Raw genomic sequence first — 20231 nt, 5'->3', positions numbered from 1 at the left:
CGATTCTGGTCAAGGGCATGTACCTTGGTTCCGGGCACATCCCCAGTAGGGGGTGTGCAGGAGGCAGCTGATCGATGTTTCTCTCTCATCGATGTTTCTAACTCTCTATCCCTCTCCCTTCCTCTCTGTAAAAAATCAATAAAATAAATTTTTTAAAAAAAGTTGTTCTTTTTTTCAATTGAAAATGGGCCAGGTTTCAAACATCTTCAAAATTGATATCTCCATTGGCATAAGACTAGGATTAGCGTTCCCATGATAATAAGGACTCGGGGTTTGTCAGTAAATGGAACGCAAAATCACAAGGCAAGACTAAAATGTCTCTTACTTTCCCATTTTCTTGCAATTGTATTCAGTCAAATAAAAGAGAAACAGGACAGGTTGTCATGCACACTCAACCTGGAAGAAAAGATGAGAACAGGCCTCAGGCCACCGTCAAAGCAGGGAAGTGAAACAGAATACTCAGTCTGGCCCAACATAAGTCTTGGCTTCTCTCTAAACTCCCCAAGGAAGCTAAAATTCTCATTAGACAAGCAGGAGATTATATTTGAGGAGCTGAAATAGTACATGATACTACTAGCTAAGTCCATTTGTCATTCAATTGCAAGGCCTAATTTTTAGGAGACATTTGTTTAAAATGTGGCTTTCAAAAACTCAAAATTGAAAAGCAGAGGTTTTTTTTAAAAAAGAAATGCAATTTTTCTTCTAAATGGTGCTCTAACTTGTAAATTTTAAAGTAACTGCTTATAATTTTCTAAAGTCACAAGCAATCTATTTACCTAGAGCAACTCTTTTAGTTTTAAAATTGTTTAAACATGGCACAGAGCCTTCTGTCTCGCTGCCAGCATTAAGTAATGGTGAATGGTATTACCCACCAAACAATGTTTCAGACAGATTTTTTTGTAGCATCTTGCATCCTTATTCCCTTTTGTATTTCAACATGGCTTCATTGAAACAAATCTACCCAAACCTAGGAGAGTATCTTTTGCCTGTATGATCCTATGTTATAAAAACCTCCAGAATGTTAGGAATTTCCATAAACACCATTATCCGCCTGTGCAGAATGAAAGCTTATCATCAGATCAAGAGACAGCCCTGTTGACTTCCACTGAGTTAGATACACAGTAACTTTACTGTAAAAAACAACAACAGAAAAAAACCTGACAGGCTGTGTAGTGTGACAACTTTTTCTTATTCAGAATACTGAGAAGTGAGCTAGTCCAAGAAACTGACCAAGCTTAGAAATCTAGTCAGAGGTCCCGGCTGTACTTATCAGTCAAGTTCAATAATGTACTACTCAACCTCCTTTAGTCTAGCTTCAATGGTGTGGGAGCAATAACTGGCAAGTATTATGCTGTTCACCTCAAGCCCACGTTTCAGTGGAGCATTCAAACCCTTCACATGAGACTGCTAGAGACAAAGTGGCAGGTTTGTTCCTTTCCTATAAGGAAGTGAGGCAAGGACATAAACAAGGTCACACACAGCAAAATAACAAAACAAAACAAAAACAGGGAAGAAAAGCCTAATCTTGTGTTTGTACAATTGAAGCATTCTCTTGATTTGTCTAATCCTTCCTACATAAATACATATAACATTCAAATGGAATTTTACTCAAGTATTGCCTTAGTTAATTTAATACCCTTTCCTTTTCATGGCTGCCAAAATACATATTTACCTATTTAAGGCTAAACTCAAAGAAGTCAGCCTAGTGTTCTTAAGCTTAAGAAGAAATCTTTAATGGCAATTTAATTGTATATTTCCATAATATTGTTGTGCTTATGCCATTAGCTGAGAAGTCCTGGAAATTTCAAAGCCGTCTTCAACTGTTAAACAACTCTGCACTCTCAATTTATTAAAACAGCAGAGGCAGTCAGAGCTGTATATCAAATTAGAGTTGATGAAAGCACTTAATGTAGATTTTAATGCCTTTTTGAAAAAGATTTCAACTTCCTTTAGTTGACATGACAACAAATTCTTACAGCAGAATAAAAAGTATTAGTGAAATTTTATAGCTTTGGCTTAAATTTCCATCTGCAGCTCATCAAATGACTAAACAGTGGGAAGGAATGAAACCAAAATCAGACTCATTATAGAGTCTGATATGCTGGCAGAATATAAACTTTCACTGCCGAGCATCTGGAGTTTTGAGTGACTAAGATTTAAATGCTTGTGTTTGTATGTTGAGTGGAAAAGAAGAAAAGTGTAAGGATATAGGTGAGTTATATGATGAAACTTAACTTATAGAAACTGGTGGGGTCCCTTGACCTGGCCTGCGGGGACTGGGCTGAAACCGGCTCTCCAACATCCCCCGAGGGGTCCTGGATTGCAAGAGGGCAGTTCTTGGGTGACGCACCCCAGAATCGGGCTCCCTCCTCTCTGGTTCTGGGTGCGTCACCCGAGAACCGCAGCTGCCAAGTCACCACAGCTCGGCAGCTCCTGCGTTGAGCGTCTGCCCCTGGGTGGTCATTGTGTGTCATAGCTACCTGTTGAACAGTCAAATGGTCAGTCGGTTACTTAGGCTCTTATATATATAGACTAGAGGCCTGGTGCACGGATTCTTGCACCAGTGGGGTCTTTTGGCCTGGCCTGCAGGGATCAGTGGACCTGCGAGCCACTGCAGCCCAGCCTTACCAACCAGCTCGTCGGGCTCCAGCCCACTGTCTGCATCGATTCTGCACAGCACGAAGTAGTGTGCAAAGTGGCAGGTGGCTAGAGAGGAACCCGAGCCTGGGCTGGGCACTGTGCCGCTCCTGCTCATTGGCCTTGCTGTGCCTGCCGCCAGTGCTGCTCAGGCGTGCAGGGGGAGTGTCTGTGGGAGAGGCTCATGCCACCACAGCTGCGCTCCGCTCGCCAGCCATGAGCCCAGCGTCTGGCACCTGTCTGTCAGCTGAGTGGCGCTCCTGCTGTGGGAGCGCACTGACTACAGGGGGCAGCTCCTGCATTGAGCGTCTGCCCCCTGGTGGTCAGTGCACATCACAGTTACCATCCGGTTGGCTGGTCACTTAGGCTTTTATATATATAGATATGAACACACACACACACACACACACACACCCTCTTCCCTTTAATCCCGTAAATATTCTTAAGAATGAGGAGACCATTTAAAATGAAGGATAACCGACTTTAAATTAGCCCCAAGTCAAAATTCCAATGAACATGGCAACTGTTGTTTCCCATCTTTCTGATGTAAAAAATGCCCATCTGAAATGCTTGCTGTCCCAAATCCTGACATCTGGTCAAGTATGTCAGGGTAAGTAATTTACATTTGATCTTCTCTGTCAGCCTGCCTGCTAGGTGGAATATTCTAAAACATTCGTCCTCCAGGACTTGGCCTGCAAACACCAGGCTTCCAGTATCTTTCTGATACAGTGAAAGTATAACTACATAAAGTCAAAATCAACAGAATCTATCAAACACATCATCTAAAATGAAATTCTCTAGGCCACACTTTGTCTCTGAAATACCACTGGTTCCTCTCCCTGGGGTTCTTTAAGTCTGGGAAATTCCACGTTAATATTCCTGAATCCTGGCTCTAACAAGGAAGAAAGGGAAGATCTAAAATCCTTGACTGGAGGAGCCGGGTCTCATATTCAGCTATGATGCTCCTAAAGCAGTGAGTCTAATTAGAGCATAGTAGATGCTCAAGAAAGACATACTGACTAGAGTTTTCCTTGCTTCTCTGACACTGTTGGGTACCAAGGCATTTTAGAGGGAGCAATAACCAAGAAAAGTTGACACTAAGATAGTAAGTTTTTAGTATAATCCAGCATTGGAAAGTAAGCAAAAGTGATCTTATGGAAAAGGCTATTCCCATCACTGCCCCTCCAAACCCGGGAGATACAACTTCTCAGCTCAAAGAGACAGCATTCTCTTCTTCATGCAGCCTTCGGTTCTACAATGAAGCAATACTTACACGAGTCTGATTAATGGGATCTGTCGAATGAGAAAAGTTAGTAAGGAAAAAATGAGATAAAGTTGTGTACTATCTTTTCCACAAATGCCACTCAATTTTCCAAGACTGGGTGCCTACCTGCTAAGCCCTCTCTACACCGTATTTGTCATAATGATGGTGAAGACTTGTCAATACGTAGTTCTTTCAAACAGGTCTGTGCTAAGGGGTAGTGGTCTCCAGAACACACACACACACACACACACACACACACACACACACACACACACAGTGGGTGACTCCCAGGAGGCACCACATGGCAGAAATTCTGAAATATGTAAGGGTTTAAAAAAGAGGACTAAGGACTAAGGGAATGCTAGGGTACAAATGTTAGGGTACAATGTAGGAAAACTTAATACATAAGTTTTTTGGATGGGCTCATCGCTGTATATCTTAAGAGATAAATGCCAAGATATATAATGCATAGAAAAGTCTTATTCAGAGTAAAGAAGTGGACTATGATTATTTGTTTATCTGAACAGAGAAGCTAAACTTTGGGAGAATTAAGCCTTATCATTCCAAACCAGGAACATTTAAGAAGCTGGTTTATTCATAATCAATGCATCTCATTCATCAAATAGGGTAATCTGTTTGAAGGCACTGAATAAACTATAAGGCACCAAATAAACTTGAGGTTTAGTCCTAGCCAAGAACCTGCAAGCTTTATGTGGGGCTGTCAATGAACAGAACAGCCCCAAGAGTCAAATGTCATTTCTTATTAACCCAAACCCACTTGTGCATTCTGAGTATCACATAAGCTCAAAAATATAGACATTACTAATACGATGATCAGGACCTATGTAACCCATTCTACTCCTTGATCCATACCCCAAAATGAACTACTAAGTCATGAGTATTAAAATGTTTTGGAACAGATGTGTTTTAAATAAAGAGAATATCTGCATGTTGTATCAGTTGATACAGCTAAATACTGGCCACTTTTTTCAAATACCCTGGGCTATTCCCAGATTGTAACATTGTTAGGTCATTCCTCCTCCTTGCCTACTGTACTTTGTCTCTCTGATTCTTCAGTTCTTGTTGGTGCAAAAGTAGGAAAAGACATTGAAATTGGATCATTTTGTGTTGCCAGTGTGTGGAGAATTTTATGATGGTGGAGACCAAAGCTATCAAGTAAAATGTGACACCTTAATTATAAATAGATTTCCATTATCACTAGAAATATTCTCTCTGTTCTCAGAGTTGAAGAGAATTAGAGGTTTGCTACTGTTTCCTAAAAAAAAAATAAAAAAAAAATACAACGTATCAGAGAAACCTCAGCAAGAAGGAAATGACAATTTTAAAAGAAGTAAAGATCATTAATACATTTTTATTTACTGGAGCCATTTACATTATGAATTTACATAGATCTTAAAAGTGGAAGAAATCAACATAAAACACTCCTAACAGAAGCAACATACCTTTTTACCATAATGTCCTTGTGTACGTGTGTGACATCAAATGACCATAGTGTGCAGAACTAGTGTATTTGTCATAATGATGGTGAAGACTTGTCAATACTTAGTCCTTTTAAACAGGTCTGTGCTAAGGGATGGTGGTGGTCTCCAGAACACACACACACACACACACACACACACACAGAGAGAGAGAGAGAGAGAGAGAGAGAGAGAGAGAGAGAGATGTTAGTTGAGATAGAGAGATGAGAGAAAGAGAGTCCCTCAGGGGTGCCCAGAGAGAGAGGAGGTTAAGAATGAGCAGAGCATCAGACATCAAGAATGAAAGTACCTATAAAGCACTAAGTTCCGCAAAGTGTTCTTCCTTTGATCATTCTATGGGTGATTTTAAAGATAAGATTATCAACTGCATTGGGGGCTGGGGTTCATGGCACTTATTAGCATCCTGGTTCTGAGAATATCACTTTCTCAACTCTCATTTTTCTTTTTTTATCTGTAAAATGTGGATGATATATATAAATTGCAGGATTATTAGAGAGAATGAAGGTGATAAACAGAGGAGTCATATGGCCTCCTTTGCCCAGGGCTATCCCAGTTCATGCCTAGTGTCCCAGCATTATTATTAACTTGCACTCTCAAAAGTGTCTCAGTTTGTACAAATAATGATGTGGCTGCTCTACATATAAACACTTGACACAGAGTGGACCCACGGCCAATGTGGCAGTATGTTATTCTAGGGTTGTTCATATGTTTAAACAACCAACCAACCAGCTAACCAACCAACCAACCACACCTCTAGTTTGTTTTCATCATAAACCCAGGGATATACCCTGTCTACTTAGAGTGGATGTTTATTTGGAGTTTTGTGTCTCAACAGGACCATGAGCAGCTTTAGTAGAAGGGATCACGGCTACAGAAATACTGGAGTAATGCTCTCCGAGTGTCTGGACCAGTGTTGGGTACCTTTTCCTGTTGAAAGATCTGAGTGGGGTAAGTACTGCTCTGCTGGATTTAGGCAACTTGGTTAAACCTCTTTACTTTTCTATTTATTTAAACCAACTCTACAAAGAGGCTAAGATGAATATTTTGAGATTTTTCTGGAGTCTTTCTCCTAGTGCCTGGGTTCACGGCTGACATACATTGGGCCCATAAGCACTGCTCTGAGGCCAGTTGGAGGTGTTTTCAATCCTGACTTGTACATTATTTTTTGTCCCCAGAGCTAACCCTTTACCAACTGGCATTTCTATGTTGGACTGAACAGTATCCTTATCACCACAACCTAACTCACTACCTGAAAAATGCCGCATCTGATTCTGAAAATCATTGCATGTTTTTCTACAGCAACATTAGACATTTTACACACACCAGCTCCTTCCGAAACAAACACGGGAGAGTTTGTCAATGAAATTAATTAACTCATTACTTGAAAGAGTTAATTGGCATTCAAAAGTTTCCCTCCATGGGGGTGCCAACTGTTATAGGAAGGACACAAACTACCCTGGAAAAATTAAGGCCTTGATTGGATTCTGACTGTACTTTTGTCATTGGGCCTGTGTTCACTGCACATGGGGATGGATGTAAACATCAGGACAGCCAGTCAGAGTTTTCAGATCAGTGGGAGAACCTTCGCACAAGCTCTATCCATCAACACAAAACAACCCCTCCTTTCCAGAAAATAGTTTGGAACGATCTGCTTTAACCTTTTTTTATAGCAAACCCGAGAACCCAAGGTGGCTTTCTATACTGAGAGAATGCCCAGGCCACCCTATGCTGCTGGAAGGTATGTACTTAGGGAAGGTAGGAATATTTCAATGGTAGCTGAAGTGGAAAAGGGAGTACAGTTAAAAGGTAAATCTAGAAAGAAAAGTGGTCCAAAGCAAGCAACTAATTTCATCTATATTCATGCAATTCCCTTCTTCAGTGGTGTGACTACACACAGAATGATTCCTGAGGATGTCAATGCTAAGAGGAAGTATGGCCTAAGTCTGATTTTTAGTGAGTTTAGAGAAGAGAGAAGCATTGGAGTCTATTGTAAATGCTCAACATATGTAAAAATAATACCAATGTGCTAGAAATTGTGCTGAGTGCTTTATATCTTAATATCTCATTTACTCCTGTGAGCTACTCATTATTTTTGCCTCCATTGTATAGATGAGAACATTGAGGCAGAGTAGATAACTGTCCAAGTCCACAAAGTGCAGGAGCTAGAGATCTAAGCCCATTTGGTCCTATGACTTGCGTGTTCTAGGTGAGGGTGTGCCAGCTTGGGGCCGACGTGTGTGTGGGCATGGACTGGAGAGCAAGGTAGTGAAATTCAGAGGAGGGTAAGCAGATTAAACATGGCAGGAGCAGAAAAACAACATGAGAGGATGGACGAAGAGTTCAGAGAAGGTCCTGAATGATGGTCACAGACACTCGGGGCAGGAGAAGCTGTGGTGTAGTCTTTGAAATGCTGGTAGAAGCCGCTCCAGGATGCTCCCTGTCACCATTGGAGTGTCCCAGGTTAGACTGACTACCACAGGGCAGTCACTAGGAGAATCACTGAAAAGCTGGGGAAAGCCTGGACAGGAATGGGGAAGGAGCAATAGAACAGGTGTCCAAGGGGATAAGGAAAGCCTCTGCAGTGAGCTCTGAAAAGGACATTTTATTCTCAAGCATCAATGCCATTTTAACTCCCAATGCCCTTACACGGAAAGGGCAGCCTGACAGAGTAGGCATGCCAAGGAAGAAGAGGGTGTCAACATGAATAGGGGAAAAAGCTAACACTTCTCACCAGGAAATGAGTGTCTTAATTGACTTGTTAATTCTTCAGTATATAAAATTACATTTTTCTCACAATGTACCATTTCTTGGATGAGGGTTAACAACAACAAAAACAAATGGAAATCTTGGAAAAGTTCATGGGATTATCTTATCTCTTACTACCACCTTGCAAAGCAGCCAGCCATAGTTATAGAGTTGGTTTTATTGCTTTTTAATTGTTGCACATTTATAAATAACCACTGCTATATAATTAGGGGCCTGGTTCTTCTCACAGTTTCTTCCCTCAAACTTGTGATGCTGGGCCAAGGAGTGGCTTTTCCTGTGTACATCCTCCCAGCCAGGTCACCCTGAGTAGCTTAAAGCCCTAAGGCTTCTGTTTTCTAATTTATCTTCCATACAGACAAATTCCTTTCTCTCTTTGCTACTGAAAATATGTAAAACAGGGAGCTATACTAGATTACAAACAGGTTAGTGTTGCAACAAGTTTAAAGAAGACTAAGCATAAAGTATATTTACTTTTTCTCTTTCAAGACAGGACTGAAAGCATTCTGAGCCCCAAAGGAATGCTAGAGAACACCAAGTTCCAGTGAAGACATTAAGATCAAGGGTAGGGACCTGTCTTATTCACCTTTGTAGCCCCATAGTCTGGCACATAGTAGGTGTTGAATAAATAGCTGCTGAATGAATTGAAAGAATTCAAAATTGTATCCTAGATACTTCCCAAATATAAATGAACGGTAATTTTGAACCATTTTCTGATGTGAGTGTGGAGAGAGTGGGGAGAGCTTAGGAATGGTGGAGGGAATATACTCTGTCCAGAGTAATTTAAAAACAAGGGGAGAATGATTCTAAAAGAAATCCCACTGGCCTCAATATTGTCAGAGCACAATTTTCTCTCTCATAAAGCAATGACAATAATTAATGAAAGAAAGAAATCTGGCCTCGGAGAACCCAAAATGATTGAAAACCACTGGCTGTTGTCAGACGCACAGGAGGCCTTTCCAGTGTTTGGAAAACTGTTCCATAAAGAACCCTGTATGTCAAATTCTTTTCATTAATCAAAGGGTGGAGAAACAAAGGGAGATTTTTCCTGAAGTAGGAAGGATTACACACGCGATAAAATGAGTTATGGCTGTAACAGATAAAGGAATGCTATTTGGGTGACAGTATTGCTCCTAAATGGCTTCTCACTTATAGAAAGCAGCTTCCTACAAGCCCCATAGTATATATAACGGTGCAAAACAATCATTAAAAAAATGGGTTTCTGAAAATATCATTGAGAGATGTATATCTCTGTATACCTCAAAGCTGAAGAGATTTTGGCAGTTTTCTCAAAGCAATGATGGCTCAGGTTCTCCTGCCCAGGTTTTGTTTACAGAACAATCTTGGCCACAGGTCATTTGTGTAGGAGATAATTAATTGCCAAGTCTTTGCATACAGGTAGATTAATTAGTATGCACCTAATATAACATCAAAATATTTATTGGAAATTTTTTAAAAATTCCAAACAATTAATGATCTATAATACCTGACAATGTTACCCAGAGCAAGTACAAAGGCTGTTGGTGAAACAGGGAAGACTTTGTTTTTAAACTGTTCCAAAAACACAAGGCATCACTGACACCCTGGAGGCCTCATTTTCATTTGATTCCAGATCCACGAAGCCATGGAGGTTGTCATTTTGAAATACTTTATTGCTCAAAATCTTTAAGTAGGTCAGAGATGGAACTTCGTAAGCCAGAATATTCTGATACCCTGATATTCAGAAGCTTGCCTATTTATATTTCAGAAAAGTACATTATTTGGACTAGAGCAAACATCAGGATTGTTAAAAATTCAAATATTAAATACCGTCCTGAGCATCATTCACACAGACAACGGACAGATCAAATAAGAGTGCAAATGCCTCTGTGTACAAAAAAGATGAATCTCAGGTTTTGGACTATTAAGTACTTTTTGTCTTTAGACAATACCCTAATAAAACAATTAGGAAGCACTCTGAAACTGAAACCCTGATACACCCCTCTGGCTAAACCACAGTTCACAGAGTATTGAGCTAAAGCCTGAACAAATCAAATAAATACCACACGCCCAACAAGGCAGGAAATGCAGCCTGAATGCCCTCTGGTGAGCTCTGCCAGATTGGAAGGGCCATCGCACTTGAAAATATGATCAAACAAAATCCGCTGTAATTCCACTGCAGCCTCTGCATCTAAGGAGAGCTGTTTCAGTCACTGACATTTTGATTTTCATAGCAGAGAAAGCAAAAAAACTTCCTCTGCTCACAAGCATATGCATCCAGTTGAGATTTTATTTCTCCAACCTTATACAACATCCAGCCGACAAACAGACAGACAAACAAGCAAAGGTTATTTTCTGTTACTCACTATTACTCCAGGATTTCAGTAAATATTTGATGCTGATCTCAAAGAAGCCAGAGTCCTGCTGGCTGGCCATGTCCGCGGCATACAAAGAGGCTCCAGGCTGGGCTGGGAGCCGCAGGAGGAGCAGGTACCGGGTGGGGATGTTTCTGTCACAGGTTAGTGATGTCAGCAGGGGGTCAGAGCACAGAGGAAGGTTCTGCAGATTTACCCCCCAGAGGGCAGGGAGTCCTCATGTAAAGGACACCAAGGAGCAGGAGAGAGATGCTCCGCGCTCCTCTTCCTCTGAGTCCAGGATTAGTTCTTATTTTTCTCATTTGCTGGGCACAGCTCTCCCTGCAGCTCTCAGAGGCGTGGCTGCTGCTTTCATTTCTGAGCTGCCATAACCAGAAGCGCCTGCTGCAGGCTGCTCGCAGGCTTTGCTCTAGCCAGGTATGGTCCAAGGAGGACCAGCACCCTCGTGATTGTTTTCCCCAGGGAGGGAGGGTCCTGGGCTGGCCTCCCTGACCCTGTGAACAGCCTAGTTCCCAGCTCTCCCAAGGCGCGGTAGGGTGAGAGGTGGGCTGGGAGCACCGCCTCCTGTCTACAGCCTCGACCTGAGCCCCACCTCACTGGGCCCCGACCCAGTTGTAGGAGGAATTTCCAAGCTTCTACAGATCCTCAGTTCAGAAATGCTCCCAGTGACCAGCTCTGTGTGCTGGCAGCAGCGGCGCTGGTGGCTGCTTTCCCCTGTGTCTGTCCCCGATGCACAGGCAGCTGCATTGTGCTGCAGTGAGTCAGGCTGCACCCTTGGATCTAGTTGCAGTGACGTTTCTTAAAAGCCCCATCCTTCAGCCTCCTTGCAGTAGGAAAGCTGGATGACAACAAGGCAGTTGCCGGACATTTTTCTCCCTCTTCTTGCACTAGCACAGTGGAATCTGCACTTGGTTGTGTCTCCCTCCCAGAAATGCTGTCATTTTGGGGGGCATACCAGCACCTATGTGGGCTGCCTAAGGGACCAGTACCAACTGCTCAGTGTGCTTATTTACGGAATGTGAGGCTCCACAGTGGATCTGTTTCTCAAACCTTTCATTTTTAATTAGCACTGAGCCCAATAAAGCTTAGTTTATTTGTACTAAAAGGATAAGAAGCGAAAGCATTAGGTTCCTTGCTGCACAAAGGCTTTTTACTTCATGAAATCTGATATCAGGTGTCCTGATTTTGGTTAGTTTTGTTTCTCATTGTCATTTAGCTTGACCAGGGCATTAAACAAGAGTATTTCAATTATGACAGGCTACATTTGAGTATGTGGAATTTGGCCAACCATCTCATAAACCATAGAACCCTTAACAAACCATATTGATAATTATTTAGCATAAAAATTGTTGTGCACCCCCCTCAAATCATTACACAAATAGGACTTCCTAGACTAACAGTTCATTTGAGAAAAAGGGAAAGAGAACAATACAATTTTTGTAAGGCTAAGAAATTTTAAAATTCAACTTTTAAAAATATGTTCTGGAATGCTCTAAGGCACTATCAATTTAATGAGCTTTTCAAACTACATACATGTACAGAAAAGGCAAGCACCCCTCCGCCCCCATAGGATTTCCAACTCGACTCACAGCACTTTATTCTCATGAAATCTCTCATCAGATTGGGTTCTTTTTCATTTACATGCCTATGAGATTTGACAAGCTAATTTTGTATTATCACCTGTACAGTAAAGTCTCAATATAATAGATTAATTCTGACAAGTTAAAGCCGGAAGTCTGCTATGTAATAAAGTAGGTTTTCTGAATGCGTATGTTAAAAATTTGACAAATTAGTTTACCTGTTTTTACTTATGTAGACACGTTTGTGTAATTAAAATTAAGTATTATGAAAAATTTTATTTCACAGAAAAGTTTTCTATATGTATCACTGTAATTTGAAATTTATATTGAATAGGTCTAGTAAATAGGTGCATTCACATGTTACCGTGAGTAAACAAATGCACGTAGCTGGGGCGTGACTTCTTGCACATGGGAACATGAGGGGAGGGGTGGACATGTGTTAAAGCTGTTGCAGAAAGTCCAGCCATGCAACAGAACCAATTACCCCATGAATGCGATGTGATCTCAAAGAAGCCAGAGTCCTGCTGGCTGGCCATGCTAATCATTTGCCCAACATTGTTTACAAAAAGTGACTATTGGATTTAAATATGTAGACTATAGCTGTAGATATGTAATATTTATTTCGGCAAAATTACTACAGAGTTTTTTCCAATGTATGGCCTATTCGCTAAAATTTGTTAAAAATAATGGTGAATTAATAACAAAAAATAGCCTGTTAATTTACTTATAAGCAAATCTTGGTTACAAGCATTTTAAAATTAACAGGGTATTAATTTTTACATAGGACATATGGGCCACATATTTTGTCTGTTAAATCGGAAGTCTGTTAAAGCAAGGCCTGCAAAATTGGGGGTTTACTGTAATTTGAATGTGTGGATTCCAGGTGAAATAGGACCCAAAGTCCTATTTCAGTTATTACATTTGAAAACAACTAATGCCCATGCCTACCACTGTAGGAGGCAGCGGATGACCAGAGAGCTGCATGGTGCCTTGAACTGATGAGCACAGAAACTAACAGAAAACGTCCCTGGTTCTACCTGGCACCAGCCGGTACTAGCTATGAAACCCACGGCAAGCTGTTAACCTCACTAGGCTTTAGTTTCCTCATCTGCAAAATGTGAATAATAGTGGTAACCATCTCACTTGGTTGTAGGGAAGATTCAATGACATTACAAATGAAGAGTGGTTAGCATAGTCTTGCATAAAGTAAACAATGAAATATTAGCTATATTGATTTTTAAGAAATCTTAGGGACTCAGAATAAAACTTTAAAATTTAAGTTAAATACATGTTTGTACCATTTATGTGCCTTAGAAGGTATATGAGTTTTAAACTTCAAAGGCAACTATTTGGGGATAGCCAAGTTGGAGATATTTTATTTATTTATTTATTTATTTTAAATTTATCTTTATTATTGAAAGTATTGCAGATGTCCCACTTTTTTCACCCACTGACCTCCTCCACCCCTCTTCTGCCCTCTCTCCAGGCCTTCACTGCACTATTGTTGTGTCCATGGGTTATGCATACAAGTTTTTTGGTTAATCTCTTCCAGCCCACCCCCCACCCCTTCCCTCTGAAATACATCAGATATGCTTCAATGTCTCTGGATCTATTTTGTTGTCAGTTTATTTTGTTCATAGATTACACATATAAGTGAGATATGTGATACTTGTCTTTCTCAGACTGGATTAATACTTAGCATAATACTCTCCAGGTCCCTCTATGCTGTCTCAAAGGGTAAGAGATCTTTCATTTTTACAGCTGCATAGTATTCCATTTGTAAATGTACCACAGCTTTTTAATCCATTCATCTACTGATGGCCAATTGGGCTGTTTTCAGATCTTAGCTATTGTAAATTGTGCTGCTATGAACACAGGGGTGCATACATTCTTTCTGATTGGTATTTCAAGTTTCCTAGGAATGGCAATTCCACTTTTATTTTTTTTAGAAACGCCATAATGTTTTCCATAATGGCTGTACCAGTCTGCATTCCCACCAGCAGTGTACTAGGGTTCCTTTTTCTCCACATCTTTGCCAGCACTGGTTGTTGGTTGATTTACTGAGAAAACCATTGTGGCAGGTGTGAGGTGGTACCTCAATGTCATTTTAATTTGTATCTCTCTGATGATTAGTGACTTTGAGCATTTTTTCATATATCTCTTGGCCATTTTTATGTCTTCTTTGGAGAAGCCTCTATTCAGGTCTTCTGTGCATTTTTCAATTGGATTGTCTTCCTTTTGGTGAGTTGTATGAATATATATTTTGGAAATTAATCTCTTATCAGATGTATCATTTGCAAATATGTTCTCTCGTACATATTTTCATTCTATTTTTGGTTTCTTTTGCTGTGCAGAAGCTTTTTATTTTGATTTAGTCCCATATGTTTATTTTCTCCTTAGTTTCCTTTGCCCTAGGAGATGTATCTGTAAAAATATTGCTATGAGAGATATCTGAGATTTTGTTGTTTATGGTTTCTTCTAGGATTTTTATGGTATCACAACTTACATTTAAGTCTTTTATCCATTTTGAGTTTATTCTTGTGTATGATGTGATTTGGTGGTCTAGTTTCATTTTTTGCATGTATCTGTCCAATTTTCCCAACACCATTTACTGAAGAGACTGTTTTGACTCCATTGTATGCTCTTACCTCCTTTGTCAAATATTAATTGAGCATAATTGAGCAATTTCTGGGTTCTCTCTTCTATTCCATTGTGCCAGTACCAGGGTGATTTGAGTACAGTGGCTTTGTAATTTAACTTGATACTGGTATTATGATCCCTCCAATTTTGTTCTTCTTTCTAAGATGGCTGCAGCTATTTGGTGTCTTTTCTGATTCCATATAAATTTTTGGAGTGTTTGTTCTAGATCTGTGAAATATGCCATTGGTGTTTTAATGGGGATTGTGTTGAATCTATAGATTGCTTTAGATTTTTATGATGTTGATTCTACTAATCCATGAACATGGTATATTCTTCCATTTGTTTTATATCTTCCTCTATTTCTTTTTTCATTATCCTGTAGTCTGTTGAGTATAGGTCTTTTACCTCCTTGGTTAAGTTTATTCCTAAGAAAATTTTTTTCTTGCAATGGCAAATGGAATTTTGTTTTGTTTTTAGTTTCCCTTTCTGAGAGATCATTATCAGTGTATAAAATACCATCAATTTCTGGGTGTTAATTTTGTATCCTGCTATATTGCCAAATTCATTTGTTAAATCTAGTAGTTTTTTTGTGGAGTTTTAGAGTTTTCTACCTACAATATCATGTCATCTGCAAATAATAACAGTTTTACTTCCTACTTACAATTTGGATGTCTTAAATTTTTTCTTCTTGTCTGATCACTGTGGCTAGGACTTCCAGTACTAAGTTGAATAAGAATGGTGATAGTGGACATCTCTGTCTTGTTCCTGTTCTTGAGAGAATGGTTTTAGTTTTGTCCATTGAGTATGATGTTGGTTGTAGGTTTGTTATATGTGACCTTTAGTATATACTCTATTCCTACTTTGCTAAGAGCTTTTATCAAAAATAATTGTTGGATTTTGTCACATGCTTTTTCTGCATCTATTGATATGATCATGTGATTTTTGTCTTTTAATTTGTTTATGTGATATATCACATTTATTGATTTTTGAATGTTGTACCAGCTTTGCATCCCTGGAATAAAACCCACTTGGTCTTGGTGTGTAATCTTTTTAATATATTGCTGGATCTAATTTCCTAATATTATGTTGAGGATTTTACCATCTATGTTCATCAGGGATATTGGCCTGTAATTCTCTTTTTTTGTAGTGTCTTTATCTGGTTTTGAAATTAGGATAATGCCAACCTCATAAAAAGAGCTTGGAAATGTTCCTTCCTCTTGAATTTTCTAGAACAGTTTGAGGAGGAGAGGCTTTAGTTCTTTTTTGAGAGTTTGGTAGAACTCCCTTGTGAAGGCTTCCAGACCACATGTTTGCTGGGAGTTTTTTAAATACTGCTTGAATTTCATCAGATGTTATTAGCCTATTCAGGTTTTTTTAATTCTTCCTGACTCACTTTTGGAAAATTTTATTTTTCTAGGATTTTTTCCATTTCATTCAGGTTGTCTAGCTTTTTAGCATACAGTTATTCATTGTATTTTCTTACAATCCTCTGCATTTTTGTGGTGTCAGTTGTTACTTCACCTCTTTCGTTTCAGATTTTTATTTATTGGTGTTCTCTCTCTTTGTTTCTTGATGAGTCTGGCTAAAGATTCAACAATCTTCTTTAACTTTTTAAAGAACCAGATCTTTGTTTCATTGATCTCTTTTAGTGTTTTTTCAGTCTCTATGTCATTTTCTCTACTCTGATCTTTATTATTTCCTTCCTTCTACTTACTCTGGGTATTCTTGTTCTTCTTCTAATATTTTTACTTATAGTGATAGTTTATTAGAGACTTTTCTTGTTTCTTGAGATAGGGCTATAATGAACTTCCCTCTCAGGACTGCTTTTGCTGTGGGTTGTTGTGTGTTCATTTTTGTTTGTTTCCAGGAAGTTTTTTTGTTTCTTCCTTGATTTCATTGGTAACCCATTCATTGTGTAATAACATGCTATTAAGTCTCCATTTGTTTGATTATTTTTGAGTGTTTTTACTGGAGTTAATTTCTAATTTCATGCCATTGTGATCCCAAAAGTTGCTTGATATGGTTTAAATCTTCTTGAACTTGTAGAGACTTATTTTGTGTCCTAACATATGTAATATCTTTGAGAGTGTCCCATGTGCACGTGAGAAGAATGGATATTCTGCAGCTTTGGGGTGGAATGTTCTGTAAATGTCAATTAAATCCATCTGTTCTAATGTGTCATTTAAGGTCTGTTTCCTTGTGGATTTTTTTATCTGGAAGATCTATCCAGTGACGCTAGTGTGATGTTAAGGCCCTCTACTATGACTGTATTGCTATCGATCTCACCCTTAAGGTTCTCTCAGGGTGTTTTCTTAAATATATATTTAGGTGCTCCTATATTGGGTGCATATATGTTTATCAGGGTTATATCCTCTTATTGTATTGATCCCTTTAATATTATGTAGTGGCCATCTTTGTCTGTTTTTATGGCCTTTTCTTTGAAGTCTATTTTGTGAGATATAAGTATTACTACCACTGCTTTTATTTTTTCATTTCCATTTGCATGGAAATTTTTTTCCATCCCTTCATTTACAGTCTGTGTGAATCTTTTGTTCTGAGGTGGGTCTCTTGTAGACAGCATATATATGAGTCATTTTATTTTTATCCTTTCAGTTATGCTATGAATTTTAATTAGAGCATTTAATCCATTTACATTTAAGGTTATAATTGATAGGTACTTATTTACTGACATTTTTTTTATACCTATGTTCCTCTCTCTTAATTTTTTCTCCTTAAAGCCCTCCCTTTAACATTTCCTGCAATGCTGGTTTGGTGGGAATGCACTCCTTTAGCCTTTTTTAAAAATCTTATTTATAGTTTCTATTTCTTGGTTTATGCTTTTATAGTTCCCACTAATTTTCTTGAAATTCTCATTAAGTTCCTTGAGCATCCTTATAACCATTACTTTGAACTCTATATCTGAAAAAATTGTTTGCCTCCATTTCATTTAGCTCTCTTTCTGGAGTGTCCTCCTTTTCTTTCATTTGGGCGTTGTTTCTCTTTCTCTCCATTTTTGCAGTCTCTTAGTATTTATTTCTAAGTATTAGAGCAAATTGCTATGCCTCCCAGTCTTCATGGGGTGGCCTTATGTAGTAAGTGTTTTGTGGGACCCAAAGGTGTAGTCTCTTAGATTCCATAAGCTGGGTGCTCCAGGAATGACCCTTGTGTGAGCTACTTGGGTTGTCCCATAATTGGGTCCTGAATTATGTTTTCCCATTCATGGGAGGAATCTCCTCTCAGGTTGCCTGAGGCTCACCCCCAACCATGTCATGCAAGTTGTGCAGGTCTGGCAGAACAAAACAAAAGAAAATAAAACAAGAAGAAAAAAAAACCATACACAAGACCCCTACAACAACAACAACAAAAGCAACCACAAAAGGAGAATTAGGAAGAAGAAAAGAGAACAATAGAACAGAAAGGAAAATACAGGGAGAAAAAAAAAGGAATGTGAAAGGGCATAGATGAAAGGAAGAACATATGAATAAAGAATTGGGGAAGGAAAATGGTACAAAAGAAAAGAGGAAGAAAGTTAATTTTGAAAAGGAAAACAAGAAAGCAGGTAGACAAAAAATAAAAAAAAATGAAAAGAAAGCAGGAGAAAGAAGGGAAGGGGAAAAGTAGGGAAAATTAGATTTATGATAGAAAAAGAGAGATTAAAATAATAAATCTTTAAGGAAGAAAGATAAGGAAAATAAATAAATAAATAAATAAATAAATAAAGGTAAAGTGGCCTTCGTCTCAGTAGAGTTTTAGTGCCTTCTGGGAGCCCCCTTTGGATCCTGCTCTTCTGACTAGTGGCTGACTGTTTTGTCTGCCAATTCTGGACTTCCAGGCAGGTATTTAGATGCTAACAACTGTCAGAAACTGTCCTCCTTTGGCTCTCAGTAACCTGCTTGAAGCTTCAAGCGATCCACAGTTTGTGTCCATTTCCACAGGGCTTGGCTAAGGCCAGTTTGTTAGTAGCACCTGGCCCAGCGATGGGTCAGCAAACTTCCCCAAGTTCCCTGGGCTCCACCTCTATCTGCTTTTGCCTCCCAGCCAGCTATCAATTGTAATCACTCAAAAGTCTGTTTCTGAAAGGGCTTTAGGTGGAGTGTGGAGTCTAGACCTCTGGGTCTCACTGTTCAGATTTCAAGGAAAGTGATGGGTGTGTTTCCCTGTCTCAGAGCTACTCTGAGAGTGACCCAGGATGTGTCTCTGCCCTCAACTGAAGATCCGCTTAAGCAGTCCAGTGGGATCAGTTGGAAACCGGTAATTTCTATCAGCTCTCCCGTGATGGGGAAGCACCAGTCAGGTTTCCGGGTTACTGGGATGGTCAACCCCTCCCCCAAGCCAGTGACTGTGCTTCCTGAGACTGTTCAACCCCCTAAGCTTGGTCTCTGCTGCTGTCTCTTCTGCAAAGGTCAAGATGCAGGGTGTGGCAGGCAGGTTCCTGAGGGTGTGGCCAGGCTGTATCACATAGGGCAGAGTTTTTTCCGTTTCCTGGGCTCTGGCTTCTGGAGGGGCCAGCACCCCTTAGGAAACTGGCCGTTTCAGTTTGGTGGAATGCGGCTGAAGGCAGGTCTCCAAGCCACCTCTTTCCCACGTCTTCCCCAATGCCTCCCACCCCAGCCGCTCCTCAGGCACCTTCAGTCCTCACCACCTTCCTCCACTGAAGCCTCAGGTGAGTAGCTGAAAATAAAAATCCTGTGCTCTGGGTTTACAAAAGAAACAACTACAGCTTTAACTCCCAAGCGACTCCAGACTCCCCAGTGGCCAGAAGCCCTGCTGGTTTTGGCTCTGGTGCTCAAGGCTATGGAGCCCAGCCTGGATTTTGGGTCTCGATCTCAGGGAAATAATCCTCCCATGGGAGAGAGATTCCTCTTCACTCTCAGCTTGCTGCCTGTGGAAGCTGGGTTAGCTCTTCAGTCTTCAGGTGTTTTCTGTCCCTTCCTTGATATGTTTCTTCCTCACCTGGGCCTCAGTTGGTAATTCCTGGTGAATGTTCCCCAGTTCAGTTGTATTTCCAGTCTGGCCCTGGGAAGCGCATGGCCACCATCTTCTTCCTCCTCTCCAAGTTGGAGACATTTAAAAACAGCACGGTGAACAAACATGCTATGATATATTGTTTCTCAGGCATCCAGAGATTCTCTCTGTTGACTTTATAAAAGAGATCTTAACTGGCCTTTCAAAGTTTTCAATCCTATTATAAACTAGAGGCCCGGTGCACAAAAATTTGTGCACTCGGGGGGCGGGGGAGGGGGGGTCCCCCAGCCCGGCCTGTGCCCTCTCGCAGTCTGGGACCCCTCGGGAGATAACGACCTGCTGGCTTAGGCCTGCTCCCGGGTGGCAGAGGGCAGGCCCAATCCCTAAGTGCAGCCCCTGGTCAGGCTCAGAGCAGGGCAGATTGGGGAGTTGGGGCGCCGCCCCCTGTCATGCACAGAGCAGGGCGGATCGGGAGGTTGCAATGCCACCCCCTGTCACGCACAGAGCAGGGCCGATCAGGGGGTTGGGG

At 40.3% G+C, this 20231-nt stretch overlaps 1 protein-coding gene across 2 annotated transcripts in view; it reads right to left on the bottom strand.

Annotated features, from left to right (window-relative positions):
- FRY (furry homolog (Drosophila)) overlaps positions 1 to 20231 on the bottom strand; it is a 306328-nt gene that overhangs the window by 211826 nt on the left and 74271 nt on the right. Inside the window, exon 1 of one of the 2 annotated variants that reach the window (XM_005877266.2) lies at positions 10509 to 11395. The exons of the other annotated variant lie outside the window; for it this stretch is intronic. Within the exon in view, the coding sequence (XP_005877328.1) occupies positions 10509 to 10578 (70 nt within the window). The 5' untranslated portion in view covers positions 10579 to 11395. Of the gene's footprint in view, positions 1 to 10508; positions 11396 to 20231 lie in introns of those variants that run through there. 2 annotated transcript variants of the gene reach the window in all.

Source organism: Myotis brandtii, unplaced genomic scaffold (assembly GCF_000412655.1).
Source record: "Myotis brandtii unplaced genomic scaffold, ASM41265v1 scaffold513, whole genome shotgun sequence".
Classification (NCBI taxonomy): domain Eukaryota; kingdom Metazoa; phylum Chordata; class Mammalia; order Chiroptera; family Vespertilionidae; genus Myotis; species Myotis brandtii.
Note: the sequence above shows the minus strand (reverse complement) of the source record. Positions and strands in the feature narration are given on the sequence as shown.